The sequence below is a fragment of the Anomaloglossus baeobatrachus genome, chromosome 10 (assembly GCF_048569485.1).
Source record: "Anomaloglossus baeobatrachus isolate aAnoBae1 chromosome 10, aAnoBae1.hap1, whole genome shotgun sequence".
NCBI classification, from domain to species: domain Eukaryota; kingdom Metazoa; phylum Chordata; class Amphibia; order Anura; family Aromobatidae; genus Anomaloglossus; species Anomaloglossus baeobatrachus.
Window position 1 is genome coordinate 188310431 of NC_134362.1, and position 23897 is coordinate 188334327.

Here is a 23897-nt window from a genome sequence, read left to right on the forward strand (position 1 = left end):
CAATACAATTGTACTATACAATAAAAGTCAATGGTAAGCGTAGAAAAAAACTTTTCCAGAAAAAAAATCTGTGTGCACATTGAGTTTTTCTAGGAATTTTTGACGCATAAACGCTCCAAAGACTATAAAAAAAACCTCTAAAAAAATGAACATATACAATATACAATGTCCGTTCTTTTGCCATTTTCTGCTCAGAAGACTCTTTGTGTTTTACAATAAAAGTCAATGGGAAAGCTCAACACACGCCTGGAAGATTCTCGGACGTCTTTTGGAGTTTTTTTTTACCATGTTTTTGCTTTAAAACAAAAATAAAATTAACTTTAGCAGTTTCTTAATTAGCCAATTTAAAAAACAAATGAAAAACTACAATAAGTAAAAAAAAGACGTCACAAAAACCCTACAAAAAAGAACGCTGGAAGCCAAAACCATTGTAAAACTGTTCAAAAAGTGACCGTAAAAAAAAGACACAAAGGGAAAAAAAAATGCCAGAAAGTCTTGTGCTTGGAAAACTAGCAGGTTTTCTTGAGTTTAAATCACGTCTTATGCACATATCCTTGGGGTATGTGCACACTGAGTCTTTTTGGAGACTTTTCGGAGAAAAAAACGAGCGGAAACTTCATGTTTTTCAGGAATGTTGAGTTTTTGGGGAGGATTTTTATAGACTTTCCGCTGCAAAAACTCTGCAAAAAGACTCAAGGAGAACCAGGAGAGATTCTGAATACTGAAGATTAGGCGTCTGCCGCCATCAGGGATCATTGTCTGTTCTTGATCCTAGCATGGCATATTTTCATGTTTTAGCCCTAGTTTTTTGTTGTCTCCAGTAACTGGGTGTTTCCGTATTTCATGATTTATCTTGCCATGTAATGATATCTAATGCACGCGGTAATTACCGACATATTCTTCTAAACATCCGGTGCCAACCTTGTACCTCTAAGAGGTAAAACACTGGGGATCATTAATAAAAATGGTAATTAGTCCCCTCAGGACTGGAAGTGTTAAGTCAGAGTAATACAGAAGGGTGCGGCACGTTTCCAAAACTGTAGCTCCTGTTTTGTCATAAGGAAGAACGGCCCGTCCCGTAAATTCCAAATTGGTAGGTGTAAGCTAATGATAAATTCCCAACATACCACACGTAAGATTTCTCAGGTCTGAACTCACGCCTACAGGTAGTCATGGTGGAGAGGGAGTCTCTCTCCCAATATTGGGATAGAGAGGAATGGTGTGAAAAAATCTAATATCTAATACGTTCCATTTGAAACTCATTGTGGGTCTTTGCACACTGAGCACCTATATGACATAGCAGAAGATTATTTTAGAAGTAATCTCCCAGTAATATAGGCTGGATGTGAGGTCTGTGTATCTCTCCCAGTAATATAGGCTGGATGTGAGCTCTGTGTGTCTCTCCCAGTAATATAGGCTGGATGTGAGCTCTGTGTGTCTCTCCCAGTAATATAGGTTGGATGTGAGGTCTGTGTGTCTCTCCCAGTAATATAGGCTGGATGTAAGGTCTGTGTGTCTCTCCCAGTAATATAGGCTGGATGTGAGGTCTGTGTGTCTCCCAGTAATATAGGCTGGATGTGAGCTCTGTGTGTCTCTCCCAGTAATATAGGCTGGATGTGAGGTATGTGTGTCTCTCCCAGTAATATAGGCTGGATGTAAGGTATGTGTGTCTCTCCCAGTAATATAAGCTTGATGTAAGCTCTGTGTGTCTCTCCCAGTAATATAGGCTGGATGTGAGCTCTGTATGTCTCTCCCAGTAATATAGGCTGGCTGTGAGGCCTGTGTGTCTCTCCCAGTAATATAGGCTGGATGTGAGCTCTGTGTGTCTCTCCCAGTAATATAGGCTGGATGTGAGGTCTGTGTGTCTCTCCCAGTAATATAGGCTGGATGTGAGCTCTGTGTGTCTCTCCCAGTAATATAGGCTGGATGTGAGCTCTGTGTGTCTCCCAGTAATATAGGCTGGATGTGAGCTCTGTGTGTCTCTCCCAGTAATATAGGCTGGATGTGAGCTCTGTGTCTCTCCCAGTAATATAGACTGGATGTGAGCTCTGTGTCTCTCCCAGTAATATAGACTGGATGTGAGCTCTGTGTGTCTCTCCCAGTAATATAGGCTGGATGTGAGCTCTGTGTGTCTCTCCCAGTAATATAGGCTGGATGTGAGGTCTGTGTGTCTCTCCCAGTAATATAGGCTGGATGTGAGGTCTGTGTGTCTCTCCCAGTAATATAGGCTGGATGTGAGCTCTGTGTGTCTCTCCCAGTAATATAGGCTGGATGTGAGCTCTGTGTGTCTCTCCCAGTAATATAGGCTGGATGTGAGGTCTGTGTATCTCCCAGTAATATAGGCTGGATGTGAGCTCTGTGTGTCTCCCAGTAATATAGGCTGGATGTGAGCTCTGTGTGTCTCCCAGTAATATAGGCTGGATGTGAGCTCTGTGTGTCTCCCAGTTATATAGGCTGGATGTGAGCTCTGTGTGTCTCCCAGTTATATAGGCTGGATGTGAGCTCTGTGTGTATCTCCCATTAATATAGGCTGGATGTGAGGTCTGTGTGTCTCCCAGTAATATAGGCTGGATGTGAGCTCTGTGTGTCTCTCCCAGTAATATAGGCTGGATGTGAGCTCTGTGTGTCTCCCAGTAATATAGGCTGGATGTGAGATCTGTGTGTCTCCCAGTAATATAGGCTGGATGTCAGCTCTGTGTGTCTCTCCCAGTAATATAGGCTGGATGTGAGGTCTGTGTCTCCCAGTAATATAGAATTGAATATATCAATTCAATAATCAAGAATTTTGGGAGTGCCTTGTGTCTATACTTAGTTTCCCAGTAATATAGGCTGGATGTGAGCTCTGTGTATCTCTCCCAGTAATATAGGCTGGATGTGAGCTCTGTGTGTCTCTCCCAGTAATATAGGCTGGATGTGAGCTCTGTGTGTCTCTCCCAGTAATATAGGCTGGATGTGAGGTCTGTGTCTCCCAGTAATATAGAATTGAATATATCAATTCAATAATCAAGAATTTTGGGAGTGCCTTGTGTCTATACTTAGTTTCCCAGTAATATAGGCTGGATGTGAGCTCTGTGTCTCTCCCAGTAATATAGGCTGGATGTGAGCTCTGTGTGTCTCTCCCAGTAATATAGGCTGGATGTGAGCTCTGTGTGTCTCTCCCAGTGATATAGGCTGGATGTGAGCTCTGTGTGTCTCCCAGTAATATAGGCTGGATGTGAGCTCTGTGTGCCAAGGGTGCACCAAGATGCCCTCATTTTCATTATTATTATTATTATTATGAAATATAACACTGTTTCTCATTAACTTAATCACTAAATTCTATAATGCAGGTATGATTATTATAGGGGCTACGTCCCCATTATAACTGTACAAGTGAAGTGATTTATTTTGCATTTTAGAAATAGACTATTTTCATGGTTGGGGCTACATGGCTAATTTTACAACGACACAGGTTGCGTGGCCAATTGATATTCAGTATAATGCAATTAAAGGAGGTCACATTGCAACCCCTTTAATGAGCAAGTTGCAAAACAATCCAACTGGATCCAACTCCTTGCAACTTGCTTGTCAGGGTCCAGGAGTCAGACCACCGCTGATGTGATATGTGTCATGATGAACGGGGAGAGCAGGGGATAGAGGCTCGTAGACTGGCCCTCAAGCTAAGTTGACCTTAGCTATCCCAAAACTCAGAGTTACCTCTGAAGGTGAGGATGTCTGAGCCGCCTTCCTTGCCCTATTCCTGACCAGCCCTGATGTTATACCCCTCCCCCCAATCGCCTGGGGAGGACCAGGGCAGGAGTGTGATAAAACCAACAGGGGAAAACCAAAACTCTGTCTCACAGCACGCTCACACAGAGGTATAAGACAATAAGTGATAAGGAGGAAAATAAGAGCAGGGAGGAAACAACAAGAACATGGGAGAACTCCACAACAACTCCAAGCACCACACAATATAATCACCAACAGGACTGGGACACAACAGCACACAGACCAACACAGCAATCAACTATAGTCGGCATGGGAAGACAAAGTCCACCATCTTAAAAAGGCAGGGAGTAAATATGATAGGATTCCAACAACATGCGATCTCAGAGGTGACCAGCAGGCTAGGAGAGGTTAACTCTTGCTAGCCTGACCATTAATAAGCACACCGCTGGTCAATGCTCGAGCCTGCCTGTGTCACTCAGAAACACCAGAGAAACCATAGGGTGAGTATCAGAATTTGTAGTGCGAACAGCATCTGTTGCCTCCATGACACTCGGCAAATTTTGAACAAAACTCTTTGTCATCAATGATAAATTAGTATTGATTTTGAGGTTGGCACACTGCATATGCCTATATAGGCTGCAATAAGGATGCACTTAATACACAGAGGTGAATGAATGAACCATTCCCCTGTAACAACCCAAAAATATCTCCTATTCTCCCAGACCCAGCAATAAAGGAAACACCTGCTGCCAAAATCCCTGGATTGACAGCTGCCCATAGCCCTGTGCTCTATATATAACATTTTATGTGTCTGTGCAGTGCCTAATGAATGACATCTCCCCATACAATGTAATCATCGTGTCTGCAGGAGGGAAGGGCCTGGATACACATGGGGATCTTACACTTCACTGTCATCCTGCAGCCACAGGAGCACATGGAGAAGAGGTGTGCACATGAAGAGGTGTGCACAGTGCCACAGCACCTAGACCAGGGTCAGCACATGAAGAGGTGTGGACAGTGCCACAGCACCTAGACCAGGGTCAGCACATGAAGAGGTGTGCACAGTTCCACAGCACCGGTCAGCACATGAAGAGGTGTGCACAGTGCCACAGCTCCTAGACCAGGGTCAGCACATGAAGAGGTGTGGACAGTGCCACAGCTCCTAGACCAGGGGCAGCACATGAAGAGGTGTGGACAGTGCCACAGCACCTAGACCAGGGTCAGCACATGAAGAGGTGTGCACAGTTCCACAGCACCGGTCAGCACATGAAGAGGTGTGCACAGTGCCACAGCTCCTAGACCAGGGTCAGCACATGAAGAGGTGTGGACAGTGCCACAGCTCCTAGACCAGGGGCAGCACATGAAGAGGTGTGCACAGTGCCACAGCACCTAGACCAGGGTCAGCACATGAAGAGGTGTGCACAGTGCCACAGCACCTAGACCAGGGTCAGCACATGAAGAGGTGTTGACAGTGCCACAGCACCTAGACCAGGGGCATCACATGAAGAGGTGTGCACAGTGCCATAGCTGCTAAACCAAGGGCATCACATGGAGAAGAGGTGTGTACAGAGCCACAGCTCCTAGACCAGGGGCATCACATGGAGAAGAAGTGTGCACAGTGCCACAGCACCTAGACCAGGGTCAGCACATGGAGAAGAGGTGTGCACAGTGCCACAGCACCTAGACCAGGTTCAGCACATGAAGAGGTGTGGACAGTGCCACAGCACCTAGACCAGGGTCAGCACATGGAGAAGAGGTGTGCACAGTGCCACAGCACCTAGACCAGGGTCAGCACATGAAGAGGTGTTGACAGTGCCACAGCACCTAGACCAGGGGCATCACATGAAGAGGTGTGCACAGTGCCATAGCTGCTAAACCAAGGGCATCACATGGAGAAGAGGTGTGTACAGAGCCACAGCTCCTAGACCAGGGGCATCACATGGAGAAGAAGTGTGCACAGTGCCACAGCACCTAGACGAGGGGCAGCACATGGAGAAGAGGTGTGCACAGTGCCAGAGCTCCTAGACCAGGGGCAGCACATGGAGAAGAAGTGTTCACAGTGCCACAGCTCCTAGACCAGGGGCAGCACATGGAGAAGGGGTGTGCACAGTGCCACAGCTCCTAGCCCAGGATCACTACATGGAGAAGAGGTGTGCACAGTGCCTCAGCACATGGGACTGAGACAAGGAGGTGCCTGAACAGAAGGTGAGTTGCGGAAAGATAAGATGGGGGTGCAATGGAGGTCGGTGACTGTTCTGTAGGTGGTGGGCTGGGGATGGGGGAGGTTAAAGCAACCTGCTGATGGAAGGAAGGAGCAAGAAAGCGCAGGAGAGGTGAGTGCAGGGGAGATGGGGGTAGAAGAGTGCAGTGTGTAATGTCATTACAGACAATAGTGTATGAATGGACTGCAATGAGGAAAGAAGGGTGCAGGTGAGTGCAAGGTAGAAGGCAGGATATATGATGGGGTGCAGGAAAGGTGAACATATAGGGGTGCAGGAGAGGTGAACATATAGGGATGCAGGAGAGGTGAACATATAGGGGTGCAGGAGATGTGAACATATAGGGGTGCAGGAGAGGTGAACATATAGGGGTGCAGGAGAGGTGAACATATAGGGGTGCAGGAGAGGTGAACATATAGGGGTGCAGGAGAGGTGAGTGCAGGGGAGATGGGGGTAGAAGAATGCAGTGTGTAATGTCATTACAGACAATTGTGTATGAATGGACTGCAATGAGGAAAGAAGGGTGCAGGTGAGTGCAAGGTAGAAGGCAGGATATATGATGAGGTGCAGGAAAGGTGAACATATAGGGGTGCAGGAGAGGTGAACATATAGGGGTGCAGAAGAGGTGAACACATAGGTGCAGTGTGGGGTGCAGGAGAGATAAACATATAGGGGGTGCAGGAGAGGTGAACATATAGGGGGTGCAGGAGAGGTGAACATATAGGGGGTGCAGGAGAGGTGAACATATAGGGGTGCAGAAGAGGTGAACACATAGGTGCAGTGTGGGGTGCAGGAGAGATAAACATATAGGGGGTGCAGGAGAGGTGAACATATAGGGGGTGCAGGAGAGGTGAACATATAGGGGTGCAGAAGAGGTGAACACATAGGTGCAGTGTGGGGTGCAGGAGAGATGAGCACATGGATGCAGAGGATAACCATATATACATTTTGCAGGATGAATGCAGCATAGAATAGTAGATAAAATGCAGAAATTCCCATTAAAAAGAAGAATAAATGAAGACAAGAAATAAACCGATTCCAAATAGTTGAGGGGGTGCAGTGTAGACTGCTGCAGTGAATGCATGAAGTGCACAGGGATTGCTGGAGCTGCAGTGGGGCAGAGGTGACTTGATTGCATAGGTCCAGTAGTAATGAGAGGATCCGGGATGTGTGAAGAGGACAGACATATCCCCAGACTTGTCTTCTGCTGGAGGGAGAGGATGCTGAGTGCTGCAACTGAGGAATAATCCACATAGCGGCAAATGCAAGGTGAGAGCATGGGATAGAGGATAATGGACGGCTTCTGTGCGGCATGCGTGATGATAAATTGCTGACTGATGATTTATATCATCCATTCACACACACAGACCCTGTGCTGTGCTCGCTGCATTGTGCCCTGGACCTCAGCCACAGAGGACGGGGCTGCAGATGCATATAGGGGATCCCTCACTGACGCCCCTGTAGAGAACAATACACATCACCCTCCCCCTGCCCCTCATATTAGCAGCAAATGCCACTTTTATCCTCTAAACCCAAGCTGCTATAGAACTACAAGTCCCAGCATTCATTCATGGTAGTGTTTAAGTAATTGGGATCCAGATAGATATGGGAAAGTTTAGAAAGCGGAAGAAGGATGTGTGTCAGGACTTGGACTATACTTTATATTATATAAGTGTATATTATATCTTCTGAATATATATCAGGTTTATATAATTATTTTTATGCATTTAATATATATTATTTATATATATGTAAATATACAGTATATACATACACACACTAAATAAATACAGTACGTGTGTATATATATATATATATATAATTTGTTTTTTAATTGTATATATATATATATATATATATATATATATATATAAAAGTATATATCATATATTCTGAATATATCAGATTTACATAAGTATTTTTATATATTTATTATATATATATATATGTAAATATACAGTATATACATACACACACTAAATATATACAGTACATGTGTGTATATATATATTTTTATATATATATATATATATACATATATATACACAGTATATACACACACACTAAATATATACAGCTCATGTGTGTGTATATATATATATATATATATATATATATATATATATATATATATATAAATATATATATATATATATATATGTTTTTATATATAATATATATATATATTCTTTAATTATTTTTTTTTATTTACAGTACCGTGCAAAGGTTTTCCATAGGTGTGGAAAAAAATATAAGTGATAATAGTTTATTTTTACTTGTTAAAGTGAATGAACAAAAGAAAAATCTAAATCACATCAATATTTGGTGACCTCTCTTTGCCCTCATCAGTTCTTCTAGGTTGTTCCAAACATCTTGGAGAACTGACCCCAGATCTTCTGTGTATGAGGCTTGTGTGGACCCTTCTGTCTCTTCTGTTCTCAGACAGACTGGATGATGGGAGATCAGGGCTCTGCGGGGGCCGGATCATCACCTTCAGGGCTCCTCCTTTTTAATGACACTGGCTGGATGTTTGAAGGTTGTTGTCCTGTTGCAGACCACAGTTGGAGCCAATCAGACTCTTCCCTGATTGTATTAGATGACTGATAACTATATGCCAGTATTTCTCAGTAGTGAGGACACCATTAATCCAGACCAAATCCCCAACTCTATGCCATAAACTTGCCGGACCCGCCATTGTGCTTCATTGGTCTTACAGACCCTCATTATTGTGCCGCTCTCCAGCTCTCCTGCAAACAAACTGCCTTTTGGTACAGCCAAAGATCTCGCATTTTTGACACCCGCTGCCAATGTTCTGCACCCCGGTTCCTATGTTTTTGTGCATAGTTGAGCTCACTTGACCTTGTTCCCCTGTAGAAGATCTGGCTTTTCAGCCACAATTATACCACCTGTGGCCAGACTTCTCCAAACAGTAGATGTAGCTGGTCCCACAGGTTGCTGCCAGTTCTGAGCTGATGGCACTGCTGGACATCTACTCATATTGAAAGGGAAGTAACCATGACATGTCTTTCATCTGCTGCACTAAGTTTCCTTGTCCAACGACTGTGTCTATGGTCCTCAACATTGTCCATTTCTTGATGTACTCAGTGCTGAAACACAGGCAGATACTTATCCATAATGCATTGTCATCAGGGAGGCGTCTGATTGGCTCCAAATGTATTCTGCATCAAGACAATAACCCCAATCATCTAGCCAATGTCAGTAAGAATGATCTTCAGTGTAAAGAAGATCAAGGAGACCTGGAAGTGATGATCCAGCCCCCACAGAGCCCTGATCTCACATCATCCCATCTATCTGGGATCAGAAGAGACAGAAGGGTCCACACAAGCCTCATACACAGAAGATCTCGACATCATCCAGATAAGTTAACTATTGAAGTGTATGACCTCAACTTATTCACCCTTCCCCATACTGAACACTTGATGCCACCAAACAGCCAAGCCTGTGTATGTATGGAGGGGATAGGTGAAACGATTGTCGGCTAAACTATCTAGTGTGTGTGGTCTATGGAGGGAATAGGCAAAATGGTTGTCGGCTGAACGACATCTAGTGTGTGGGGTGTATCGAGGGGATAGGCAAAACAGTTGTCAGCTGAACAATATCTAGTGTGTATAGTGTATGGAGGGGATAGGCAAAATGGATGTCGGCTGAACGATATCTAGTGTGTGTGGTGTATGGAGGGAATAGGCAAAACGGTTGTTGGCTGAACGACATCTATTGTGAGTGGTGTATGGAGGGAATAGGCAAAACGGTTGTCGGCTGAACGATATCTAGCATGTATGGAGAGGATAGGTAAAACGGTTTTCGGCTGAATAATATCTAGTATGTGTGGTGTATGGAGGGAATAGGCAAAACGGTTGCTGTCTGAACGTTATCTAGTGCGTATGGTGTATGGAGGGGATAGGCAAAACGGTTGTCGGCTGAACGATATCTAGTGTGTATAGTGTATGGAGGGGATAGGCAAAATGGATGTCGGCTGAACGACATCAAGTGTGTGGGGTGTATGGAGGGGTTAGGCAAAACGGTTGTTGGCTGAACGACATCTATTGTGAGTGGTGTATGGAGGGAATAGGCAAAACGGTTGTCGGCTGAACGATATCTAGCATGTATGGTGTATGGAGAGGATAGGTAAAACGGTTGTCGGCTGAATAATATCTAGTATGTGTGGTGTATGGAGGAGATTTACAAAAAGGTTGCTGTCTGAACGATAACTAGTGTGTATGGTATATGCATGGGATAGGCAAAACGGTTGTCGGCCGAATGATATCTAATGTGTGTTGCCAGCTAAGGAATAAGTCCTCTTCTGGTGAAACTGGACGGCCATGTTTTTCAATGGCTGATTTGTAATACTAATGGAGAGATGAACATTTCTAAACATTATTTTTACAGCCCTGGAAAATCCCTTTAAATAACATTGAAATATAGGGGTGACCGTATCCCCCATCTGTTGCACCCTGCAGCATCTACATACATAAGAAGATCACTACGGTTTTTCGGCTTTGTAGCTACTGATCCCGACTTTAGAAGTTCAATCCGTAGACTTGTAACCTGTCATTAGGATCCCTCCGTGCCCCCCTCCTCGTCATACCGGGCTTTTGAAGTCTCTTTGTTCCTTAGGACATTCCCATCCAGGTAGCCTTTTCATTTCCTCCTCTTCTTCATTGCCTTGGTAATTAGTAAGGTTTTCAGATGATCCCACACAACTCTTTTTTTCTTTCTTTCTCATATTAATGGGAGGGTAGAGGATTTGACCCCTCGATACGCGTGACCTCCTTGGATCCAAATTCAATAACTGCCAGGAGAAAAGAAAAAACAAAGTGAGAATAAAACCACAAGAAAAGTCCACGGTTCAGATCTCTCGCTGTTTACGCATCTTTTATACCATTTCTACGTCTATTTTTTATTATATTTCTTTATTAACATTCATTATTTTACTAATTGCAGCATTTTTCCCTACCTTCTGTCACCACTAGGAGGAGCTTACTGCTTACTATTGATTACAGGGTATTGCTATATACACTAAGATACTTACAGGGGCAGAACGATCACGGTCGTAGGGATTGTGACTGCGAACAGGCCCGGGGGTGCAGGGGGCCCTCTGGCCCCAACCCCTGCTTCAGCTGGATGTGCGGTCTTGGATGCACATCCAGCTGAAATGCATTGCTGTGCACAAACCAGTCGGGTCCCTGCACCGCGATACACGCTGCCGGCCAAACAGAAGTCGGCAGCTTTCAGCGGCGTCCCCGTGACTGAGGCAGCGCATGACAATGACGTCTTGCATTGCCATAGCACAGATGCCGTCGAAAGCTGCCAGCCACTGCAACCCAGCTATAGAGGAGGATGTTGCGCGATGTGGGAGTTGAGGAGGGTGAGCACAGTATATACCAGGAGTGGCCCAGGAGAGGAACTTATTTACCATGAGGGGGCAGTATATACCAGCAGGTGCACCTGAGAGAAACATATTTACCAGGAGGATGACAGTATAAACCAGCAGGGGCACAGGAGAGGAACATATTTACCAGGAGGGGGACAGTATATACCAGGAGAGGGACAAAATATACCAGGAGAGGGACAGTATACACCAGCAGGGGCACCTGAGAGAAACATATTTACCAGGAGGATGACAGTATACACCAGCAGGGGCACAGGAGAGGAACATATTTACCAGGAGGGGGACAGTATATACCAGGAGAGGGACAGAATATACCAGGAGAGGGACAGTATACACCAGCAGGGGCACCTGAGAGAAACATATTTACCAGGAGGATGACAGTATACACCAGCAGGGGCACAGGAGAGGAACATATTTACCAGGAGGGGGACAGTATATACCAGGAGCACGACATAATATACCAGGAGGGGGACAGTATACACCAGCAGGGGCATAGGAGAGGAACATATATATTAGGAGACAGTATATGACCAGGAGGGGGACAGTATATACCAGGATGTGAGGGGACATATATTCTAAGATAGTAGATGGGGGACATATATACGAGGAGATGGACAGAATATACAAGGAGAGGGACAGTATACACCAGCAGGGGCACTGGAGAGGAACATATATATAAGGAAGGGGACAGTACATATCAGGAAGGGGACAGTATATACCAGGATGGGGGACATATTTACCAAAATGGAGCCCAGGATGGGGGGACATATATACCTCGATGGGGACATTTTTACCAGGAAGTTGCCAAGGATGGGGGACATTTACCTGGATGGGGGACATATTTACCAGGAAGGAGCCCAGGATGGGGGACATATATATACCAGGATGGGGGACATATTTACCAGGAAGTAGCCTAGGATGGGGGACATTTACCTGGATGGAGAGCATATTTACCAGGAAGAAACCCAGGATGGGGGTCATTTACCTGGATGGGGGACAATTATACCAGGAAGTAGCCCAGAGTGGGGGACATTTACCAGGATGGGGGACATATTTATTTATATAATCTATATGTGATTGTCAAATAGAGGTTGCTGAGACTTGTAGTTCACCTCTGGGCATTCTCCTTCCTTTGACTCGGTTTAGAAGCACCGTCCACAGTAAATGGAGACTTCTAATGACCTAAATGGCCTGATAATAGCAGAAGATTGAAGGCATGGCCGCCGGATGACAGGTCTGTGCCTGACTGCTAATGTTAGGTTACATAATGTCTTGCACAGATCGAGAGTCATCTGAGAATATCGGCGCTTCACTTTTTTACGCAGAGGATTTGCTATTTTTTTTTCCATAATTTTGGACATAGGGGGTGCCATAAGCCTTACATGAAAATTTTATAAGGTAAAGTGAGTATATAATTAAAGTCATTAATGCACGGAGCTGGCACGTAGGCCGGTGGGGTGGCATGTGTTGACTTGGTGCCGCAGCTTTGTGTGGGCGCGTTGCTGAGTCTTCTTACTTTCTCTGTCTTATTCTTTTGGCACAGATGCCTGGACGGCTTCAGACATCCCTGAAGATCTTAGGCACAGGCCTGTTTGCCGTGCTGGTGCTGGGGGGCATACTGGCGGCTTACGTGACCGGATACCAGTTCATACACACTGACCGCCATCACCTCTCCTTCGGGCTGTATGGAGCCATTTTGGGGCTTCATCTCCTCACGCAGAGTCTTTTCGCTTATCTGGAGCACAAACAAATGCGGAAAGACGGCAAGGGTCTTCCAGGGACCTCCAGGGTGGCACTGTGCATTGCGGCCTACCAAGAAGACCCGGAGTACCTGAGGAAATGTCTACAGTCTGCACGACGGATCTCATACCCGCACCTCCGAGTGGTCATGGTCATCGACGGGAATTCGGAGGACGATAGGTACATGATGGACATTTTCCGCGAGGTCATGGGATCGGAGGGGACTTGCTGTTATGTGTGGGACAACAATTACCACGATGAACAAGAAGGCGGTCAGGAGGGCGAGCGGGGGGTGCAGGAGCTGGTGCAGAACTTCCCTTACACTTGTATCATGCAGAAATGGGGAGGAAAGCGAGAAGTGATGTACACGGCCTTCCGGGCCCTCGGCGATAGTGTGGATTATGTGCAGGTAAGACATGGCAGATTATTTGCATGTGCTGATAAAATACAGTTTATAGGTAAATTTTACATTTCTGTCATAGGTGAAAATTTTTATTCGGACATAGACAAAAAAAGGGCCCCTGTGCAAAAATAGCATATGGGTCCCTGTGCAAGAATAATATATGGGTCCCTGTACAAGAACAGCATATGGGTCCCTGTGCAAGAATGGTATATAGATCCCAGTGCAGAAACAGTATATGGGTCCCTGTGCAGGAACAGTATATGGGTCCCTGTGCAGGAACACTATATGGGTCCCTGTGCAGGAACAGTATATGGGCCCCTGTGCAGGAACAGTATATGGGTCCCTGTGCAGGAACAGTATATGGGCCCCTGTGCAGGAACAGTATATGGGCCCCTGTGCAGGAACAGTATATGGGCTCCTGTGCAGGAACAGTATATGGGCCCCTGTGCAGGAACAGTCTATGGGCCCCTGTGCAGGAACAGTCTATGGGCCCCTGTGCAGGAACAGTCTATGGGCCCCTGTGCAGGAACAGTCTATGGGCCCCTGTGCAGGAACAGTATATGGGCCCCTGTGCAGGAACAGTCTATGGGCCCCTGTGCAGGAACAGTCTATGGGCCCCTGTGCAGGAACAGTATATGGGCCCCTGTGCAAGAACAGTCTATGGGCCCCTGTGCAGGAACAGTATATGGGCCCCTGTGCAGGAACAGTATATGGGCCCCTGTACAGGAACAGTATATGGCCCCTGTGCAAGAACAGTCTAGGGGTCCCTGTGCAGGAACAGTATATGGGCCCCTGTGCAAGAACAGTCTATGGGCCCCTGTGCAGGAACAGTATATGGGCCCCTGTGCAAGAACAGTCTATGGGCCCCTGTGCAGGAACAGTATATGGGCCCCTGTGCAGGAACAGTATATGGGCCCCTGTGCAAGAACAGTCTAGGGGTCCCTGTGCAGGAACAGTATATGGGCCCCTGTGCAAGAACAGTCTATGGGCCCCTGTGCAGGAACAGTATATGGGCCCCTGTGCAAGAACAGTATATGGGCCCCTGTGCAAGAACAGTCTAGGGGTCCCTGTGCAGGAACAGTCTATGGGCCCCTGTGTAAGAACAGTCTATGGGTCCCTGTGCAGGAACAGTATATGGCCCCTGTGCAAGAACAGTCTATGGGCCCCTGTGCAGGAACAGTATATGGCCCCTGTGCAAGAACAGTATACGGGCCCCTGTGCAGGAACAGTATATGGGCCCCTGTGCAAGAACAGTCTATGGGTCCCTGTGCAGGAACAGTCTATGGGCCCCTGTGCAAGAACAGTCTATGGGTCCCTGTGCAGGAACAGTATATGGGCCCCTGTGCAAGAACAGTCTAGGGGTCCCTGTGCAGGAACAGTCTATGGGCCCCTGTGTAAGAACAGTCTATGAGTCCCTGTGCAAGAATAGTATATATGCCCCTGTGCAAAAATAGTATATGGGCCCTGTGCAAAAATAGCATATGGGTCCCTGTGCAAGAATGGTATATAGATCCCTGTGGAAGAATGGTATATAGATCCCTGTGCAGGAACAGTATATGGATCCCTGTGCAGGAACAGTATATGGGCCCCTGTGCAGGAACAGTATATGGGCCCCTGTGCAGGAACAGTATATGGGTCCCTGTGCAGGAACAGTATATGGCCCCTGTGCAAGAACAGTATATGGGCCCCTGTGCAGGAACAGTCTATGGGCCCCTGTGCAGGAACAGTATATGGGCCCCTGTGCAAGAACAGTCTATGGGCCCCTGTGCAGGAACAGTATATGGGCTCCTGTGCAAGAACAGTCTAGGGGTCCCTGTGCAGGAACAGTATATGGGCCCCTGTGCAAGAACAGTCTATGGGCCCCTGTGCAGGAACAGTATATGGGCCCCTGTGCAAGAACAGTCTAGGGGTCCCTGTGCAGGAACAGTCTATGGGCCCCTGTGTAAGAACAGTCTATGGGTCCCTGTGCAGGAACAGTATATGGCCCCTGTGCAAGAACAGTCTATGGGCCCCTGTGCAGGAACAGTATATGGCCCCTGTGCAAGAACAGTCTATGGGCCCCTGTGCAGGAACAGTATATGGGTCCCTGTGCAGGAACAGTATATGGGCCCCTGTGCAGGAACAGTATATGGCCCCTGTGCAAGAACAGTATATGGGCCCCTGTGCAGGAACAGTATATGGGCCCCTGTGCAGGAACAGTATATGGGCCCCTGTGCAAGAACAGTCTATGGGTCCCTGTGCAGGAACAGTCTATGGGCCCCTGTGCAAGAACAGTCTATGGGTCCCTGTGCAGGAACAGTATATGGGCCCCTGTGCAAGAACAGTCTAGGGGTCTCTGTGCAGGAACAGTCTATGGGCCCCTGTGTAAGAACAGTCTATGAGTCCCTGTGCAAGAATAGTATATATGCCCCTGTGCAAAAATAGTATATGGGCCCTGTGCAAAAATAGCATATGGGTCCCTGTGCAAGAATGGTATATAGATCCCTGTGGAAGAATGGTATATAGATCCCTGTGCAGGAACAGTATATGGATCCCTGTGCAAGAATAGTATATATGCCCCTGTGCAAAAATAGTATATGGGCCCCTGTGCAAAAACAGTATATGAGACCATGTGCAAGAATAGTATATGGGTCCATGTGCAAGAACAGTATATATGTCCCTGGACAAGAATAGTATATAAGTCCCTTGCAAAAACAGTATATAAGTCCCTGTGGAAGAACAGTCAATGGGCTCCTGCGCAGGAACAGTCCATGGGCCCCTGTGGAAGAACAGTATATGGGTCCCTGTGCAGGAACAGTATATGGGCCCCTGTGGAAGAACAGTATATGGGTCCCTGTACAGGAAGAGTATATGGGCCCCTGCGCAGGAACAGTCTATGGGCCCCTGTGGAGGAACAGTATATGGGTCCCTGTGCAGGAAGAGTATATGGGCCCCTGCGCAGGAACAGTCTATGGGCCCCTGTGCAGGAACAGTATATGGGCCCCTGTGGAAGAACAGTCTATGGGTCCCTGTGCAAGAACAGTATATGGACCCTTCTGCAGCTCATAATGCACAATTCACTATGCTTTGGAGGTAGAAATGGACCCTCTTCGCTCTTGGGCCCCCGGTTACACCAATGATATGTCGGCCCCTCTGACCCTACTCACCTGATGCCCAGTATATATCACCACGCTGCTGGAAGTCTGTAACAACAATTCAGATGCACTCTCAGTTTAGCTGAGCACGCATGAGCTTTCAATGGGTAGAGCAGAGCAAGCACTTAACAGACACCTCCGATGGGCACTTCTGTTGCCATTTATAAAGCGTGCCACCATAGCCTTCCGGGGGGGTGTCAGGTGCCCCAATGTAGATTCATCAAAATTGCTAGGTTTGGCCCTTTAATCTAAGGTTTTTAAAAAAATGACACTTTTTTTTTAAAGCGGAAACTGCTTTAGCACTCGCTCACTTTTTGGAGGAGTTTTTCTTTTCTTGAAACTGTTTTGGAACTCCCCCCACCCCCACCCCCTCCAAAGCATTTTTTCTTTTTTGGGACAGGTTCCCTCTTTTTTTATTTCCAGAAATCAGGGGGGAAAAAAAGCTCCAAAAACTGTGCACAGTCTCATTGATGGTTTTTGGAACAGAAACGGAGTAAAAACTCAAAGTTTTTGAGATTTGGAGAATTTCTGCTCCAAAAATGCCTTCAAAACCTCAGTGAATTTCCCATAGAAATGAATAGGAACCATTTTTGGAGCAGTTTTCTTGGAGAGGACCCGCTCTATACTGCAGCGTCCTATCGTATGGTGACCCCGCTCGCGTTGTCTTTCCCGTCAGACATAATATAGATATACTGACCCTGAACACGTCCTTCACCAGGATATAACAGATTACACATGAGACGGTGGGAACATAACCCTATAGACACATATATATCACACAGGCTGTGGTACCTCTCCAAAATGTATATTTTGTTGCATTTTTGGTTTTTTTTTTCAGCATTTTTTTTTTACTTCTCATTGCTTTTTTACGTGTGAAAAAAATTATTAAAAATGCTGAGACTTGATGTAATGTAGATTTAAAAATAAATAAAAAAGGGTTGGGATTCGAGGAGATACATTATCTGTAATTTTGTAGTTTAACATAATCATAATGTATTGTATTATATGATTATTGATTATCTGTTTTTGTTATTAAAAACTAATAAAAAAAGGTTAAAAAAAAATAATAAAAATGCTGCAGAGGTCATATTGCTTCAGGAAAAAAAAACATGCCTGCGCATGAGGTTTCTGAAATCTTATAGGTTTTTATTTAAAAAAAAAAGCAGCAAAAAACGCTGAATGTCTACATAGACTAGTGTCGCAATTGCATTTCTGAAATGAAAAAAAAAATGCAAATGCAATAAAAAGCTGTCAAATCTGCAAACAAAAAATACATAGAAAATGTACTAAAAAGCTGTAAAATCTACACACAAAACATACATAAAAATGCAATAAAAAGCTTTAAAATCTGCATACAAAAATACCTAAAAAATGCAATAAAGTTTTAAAATCTACACACAAAACATACATAAAAATGCAATAAAAAGCTTTAAAATCTGCATACAAAAATACCTAAAAAATGCAATAAAGTTTTAAAATCTGCACACAAAACATACATACAAATGCAATAAAAAGCTGTCACATCTGCATATAACCCCCCCCCCCAAAACAAATGCAATAAAAAGCTGTCAAATCTGCACACAAAAAAATACATAAAAATGCAATAAAAAGTTGTAAAATCTGCACACTAAATTCATAAAAAATGAAATAAAAAGCTGTGAAATCTGCATACAAAAATTCATAAAAAAATGCAATAAAAGCTGTGAAATCTGCATACAAAAAAATGCAATAAAAAGGCTGTCAAATCTGCACACAAAAATACATAAAAGCTGTCAAATCTGCACACAAAAATACCTAAAAATGCAATAAAAAGCTGTCAAATCTGCATAAAAAAATGCAATAAAAAGCGGTTAAATCTGCATACAAAAAATACATAAAAATGAATAAAAAGTTGTAAAATCTGCACATAAAAATACATAAAAAAAGCAATAAAAAGCTGTAAAATCTTCACAAAAAATTACATAATAAATCCAATAAAAAGCTGTCAAATCTGCATACAAAAATACATAAAAAAATGCAATAAAAGCTGTAAAATCTGATAAAAAGCTGTCAAATCTGCACACAGAAAATACCTAAAAAAATGCAATAAAAAGCTGTCAAATACGCATACAAAAAAATGCAATAAAAAGCGGTTAAATCTGCATACAAAAAATACACAAAAAAGGAATAAAAAGCTGTCAAATCTGCACATAAAAATGCATAAAAATGCAATAAAAAAACTGTCATGTCAAATCTGCATACAAAAAAAATACATAAAAATGCAATAGAAATCTGGCAAATCCGCACACAAAAATAACTAAATAATTAGATAAAAAGCTGTCGAATCTGTACGCACAAAATACATAAAAATGCAAGAAAAAGGCTGTCAAATCTGCACACAAAAATACCTAAAAATGCAATAAAAAGCTGTCAAATCTGCATACAAAAAAATGCAATAAAAAGCGGTTAAATCTGCATACAAAAAATACATAAAAAATGAATAAAAAGTTGTAAAATCTGCACATAAAAATACATAAAAAAAAGCAATAAAAAGCTGTAAAATCTTCACAAAAAATTACATAATAAATCCAATAAAAAGCTGTCAAATCTGCATACAAAAATACATAAAAAAATGCAATAAAAGCTGTAAAATCTGATAAAAAGCTGTCAAATCTGCACACAGAAAATACCTAAAAAAATGCAATAAAAAGCTGTCAAATACGCATACAAAAAAAATGCAATAAAAAGCGGTTAAATCTGCATACAAAGAAATACACAAAAAAGGAATAAAAAGCTGTCAAATCTGCACATAAAAATGCATAAAAATGCAATAAAAAAACTGTCATGTCAAATCTGCATACAAAAAAAAATACATAAAAATGCAATAGAAATCTGGCAAATCCGCACACAAAAATAACTAAATAATTAGATAAAAAGCTGTTGAATCTGTACGCACAAAATACATAAAAATGCAAGAAAAAGCTGTAAAATCTTTATACAAAAAATACATTAAAAATACAATAAAAAAAACCTGTCAAATCTGTATACAAAAAAAGCATAAAAATGGAGACAACGAATAAATAAAACAAAAAACAAACAAACAATAAATGCAATAACTAGAGCAGATTGTGGACACCTGTGGCAAATACGCAGCATTTCCTCAGTGTGTGAACATGACCCAAGACTGTAGTAATTACGGTAATTAATGTGCCAAGAACTTAAAAAAAAAATAATGAAAAAAATGGAACAATGATTTCTCCAGTTCCTCCTTATGAATTCATGCTTTTAATCTCTGGTTTAGGTCTGTGATTCGGACACAGTACTTGATCCGGCATGTACCGCCGAGATGCTGCGTATATTGGAGGATGACCCTAAAGTTGGTGGAGTCGGAGGAGACGTCCAGGTGAGAAGTTTTCTGTGTCTTTGAGTCCCAACTTTTATATTTGGCGTCCTCATACAATTTGTACAGTACGGCACCCACGCATTTCACAATCTTTTTTTTACTACTTTAGCATAAGTTTATCTTAACTCCCCCAAAATGTCCTTCTCTGCCCACAGATCCTGAACAAATATGACTCCTGGATCTCCTTCCTGAGCAGCGTCCGATATTGGATGGCATTTAATGTAGAACGAGCCTGCCAGTCCTACTTTGGCTGCGTCCAGTGCATTAGTGGTCCATTGGGGATGTATCGAAATAGCCTTCTGCAGTACTTCTTGGAGGACTGGTACCATCAGACCTTCCTGGGTCAGAAGTGCAGCTTCGGAGACGACCGGCATCTCACCAATCGAGTGTTGAGCATGGGCTATAGAACTAAGTACACAGCGCGCTCCAAGTGCCTGACTGAGACCCCCACCAAGTATTTGCGCTGGTTGAACCAGCAGACCCGGTGGAGTAAGTCCTATTTTCGAGAATGGTTGTACAACGCGCTTTGGTTCCACAAGCATCACCTCTGGATGACCTACGAGTCTGTGGTCACTGGCTTCTTCCCTTTCTTTCTGGTGGCCACAGTGGTACAGCTCTTTTATCGTGGCCGTATCTGGAACATCATGCTTTTTCTTCTGACTGTCCAGCTGGTGGGCATAGTGAAGGCCACCTACGCCTGCTTCCTACGTGGCAATGCCGAAATGATCTTTATGTCTTTGTATTCTCTCCTCTACATGACCAGCCTGCTACCTGCTAAAATGTTCGCGGTTCTCACAATCAACAAGTCGGGATGGGGGACGTCCGGCAGGAGAAAGCTGGTGGTGAACTTCATGGGCATGGTGCCAGTGTCCGTCTGGTTCTGTGTCCTCTTGGGTGGTCTTGTGTATACAGCATACTGCCAAAGCCAAGATCCCTTCACCGAGACTGAACTCTTATTCCTGGTGACCGGAGCCATCCTTTACGGCTGTTACTGGTTGGCGTTGCTCAGCTTGTATCTGGCAATTGTCGCCAGGCGTTGCGGGAAGAAGCAGGAACTGTACAGCTTGGCATTATCGGAAGTGTGAATGATAGATTATTGGGGATATGGCGGAGTCAACCAAATATAATACTGGTAGGCCTTACTTCTGAGATGGTAGACTTCCCATGAGAGGGGGTTAGGGAAATGGCGGCGTCAATCAAATAGAAGGCAGGTAGGCCTTGCTTCCAAGATGGTAGACGTCCTATCAAAAGGGGTTAGGGAGATGGCCATGTCAACCAAATAGAAGACTGGTAGGACTTGCTTCCAAGATGGTAGACGTCCTATCGAAGGGGGTTAGGGAGATGGCGATGTCAACCACATAGAAGACTGGTAGGCCTTGCTTCCAAGACGGTAGACGTCCTATGGGAGGAGGTTAGGGAAATGGTGGAGTCAACCAATTAGAAGACTGGTAGGCCTTGCTTCCAAGATGGTAGACGTCCTATGGGAGGGGGTTAGGGAAATGGTGGAGTCAACCAATTAGAAGACTGGTAGGCCTTGCTTCCAAGATGGTAGACGTCCTATGGGAGGGGGTTAGGGAAATGGTGGAGTCAACCAATTAGAAGACTGGTAGGCCTTGCTTCCAAGATGGTAGACGTCCTATGGGAGGGGGTTAGGGAAATGGTGGAGTCAACCAATTAGAAGACTGGTAGGCCTTGCTTCCAAGATGGTAGACGTCCTATGGGAGGGGGTTAGGGAAATGGTGGAGTCAACCAATTAGAAGACTGGTAGGCCTTGCTTCCAAGATGGTAGATGTCCTATGGGAGGGGGTTGTGGGAGGCAGTTCTCACCAGCAATGTCTTACTATGCAAACATATACCTCAGGCAAATCGAGAAAAGAAAGAGCAATTTGCCAAAGCAATACGAGCCATAATCGGCACAGCCTTAACGTATCTGAAAAAAAGGTCGTAACGATACGGTGCCACCAACCTCCAACTGTGAGAAAGTCCTACGAAGCCCCACCGCCGGCGGGAAGAGGCTACTCAAACGGCGACATCCATAAGCCATGCCAAAAAATGGACAATATAAAAGGGACAGGCTGCCGAGATGTCTGTAGTCACCATTATTCCCAGCATGAATGACATTCGCATGGCGTTACGATTTTGGGATGTGATCGAGGTGGTAATTCTCAATAACATAGGGATTAGTGCAATATGATCCATGTATTCTGCCCCCGCACTTTTATTTCTGGATGGTGGGGGGCGGGGGGTCCATATACACCAGCGGCACGATATCTTGTTTAGGGTGTTACTCTTAGTTATGTCTGGCCACCAACCATAAAGGATGACAAGAACAACCATCTAATGTGAATAGGGGCGACCTGATTGTCCTCCAACGTTAGATGGTGAGGGGGGGGTGGATACAGGATCAGGATTAAGAAGCGCCTCTCTTTTTTGCATTGGGTATTGCACGCTGGTCGGGGACAGTATAAGTGCCAGGGTATCGCTCTACGTGCAGAAATGTGAAGCACCCCAAGACCCCTTTACGCCGGGTCTTTTGTTCTCAGGGGAGATAAGGAGGTATAATGGCGGCTTCCATTTCCCATTGAGAACTTTTTGGACACTTGGCTGCAATGATCTTGCAAGACGGGATCAGGAGATCAGCCCAAGTCCGTCTTTCACATGTCAAAGGCCGTATACAGCAATTTTCAGCTCCCATTTATGCCTATGAGGGGCGACTATTCCAAATCAGAAGCCCCTGACCACTTCAGAAACCAGAATCCGTCCAAGGACCACAACAGCTTAGGTTACGTTCACACGTGTCATTATCAGTGCGGTTTTAATGCATTTTTTGGTGCAGATTTTTCCCCACTCATTAGAATGGATGAAATCTGCAGCAAAAAACACTGAAAGAATTGAGATTCTGCCGAAAACAAAATGGAAAAAATAAGCAACGTGTGCATGAGACTTCAGGATTCTCATTCACTTGGCTGCAACAAACTGCAACGTGTGCACAAGCCCTAAGTGTCTGCAGATCGTACATTGAATTCTATGGGGTACGGACACTCTGACATCCTAATTCTGGCCTTGTCTTACATTTTCTGTCCTGCTGCGGCTGTGCAATGGCCTCCCCAAAGTGAATGCAACTTGAACCTTTGCTCAGGGCTCAGTCTCGTCTCTTGTGCTTCCATGTTTTCTGATCTACAGGGAATCTCAGTGCATTGTATAGTTATAACACCAGCAGCTCTCAGGGTGACCCCGATACACAAACGGGTTGCGTTTGTCCTATTACATGTCATTTAGAGCAATGTGTGGACTATTCGGCGGCATCACGTCGTATAAGGAGGGTCGGACAGAGATCGATCGTGTTTTGGAGCTTCCATTTTCTCCCCTCCTGAATGAGAACCGTCCTCGGTCACTTTCCACCACGTGCCATAAAGCAAACCCTCTATGCACATGTGCAGGATACGGCCCGGTCTCTGCATGCAGCATGAACAAGGACAAGTTCCCGGGTCCACGCCAGCTCGTTTTAACTTTCTATAGGTTTGTAAACTTTTGCAAAAAAAAAAATTATTTATTTTGTGGTTTGCATTTTGGAAATCGTTCTTTTTACAATGTTGATAGAATAAAAAGACGGATTCAGAAGAGACAACGTTCTTCTCCACACATGATACTGGACCAGCAAGGTTGGGGGGGGGGGGATGTGTAGATCCTGCAAACATTATCCAGCCATCAGAGTTACCTCAATAGCCAACTTTCCTATAGTCCTTCATGGTCTTTGGGAAATTTGGGTGATAATATCTGTGTTTTTGCCTCCCTGGTGTAGCGCTGACTTACCTCTCCAGCTAGGTCCCATTCTTCTACGTGCTCTCCTGCCTTTATCCCCTTTCAGGCCCTGTACATGCCACACAGTGTTCCCGGGAGT

At 44.6% G+C, this 23897-nt stretch overlaps 1 protein-coding gene across 2 annotated transcripts; it reads left to right on the forward strand.

Annotated features, from left to right (window-relative positions):
- The first annotated feature begins 5620 nt into the window (after positions 1-5620).
- HAS3 (hyaluronan synthase 3) lies at positions 5621-23598 on the forward strand. 2 transcript variants are annotated; one of them, XM_075326003.1, is made up of 4 exons: positions 5621-5913; positions 12881-13486; positions 19895-19996; positions 20152-23598. In XM_075326003.1, the coding sequence occupies exons 2-4, from the start codon at positions 12881-12883 to the stop codon at positions 21079-21081; spliced, it is 1638 nt and encodes a 545-aa protein (XP_075182118.1). In that variant the 5' UTR covers positions 5621-5913; the 3' UTR covers positions 21082-23598. The 2 variants fall into 2 exon arrangements, with proteins under 2 accessions (XP_075182118.1, XP_075182119.1); XM_075326004.1 differs by lacking the exon at positions 5621-5913 and adding an exon at positions 5987-6041.
- Positions 23599-23897: the final 299 nt, after the last annotated feature.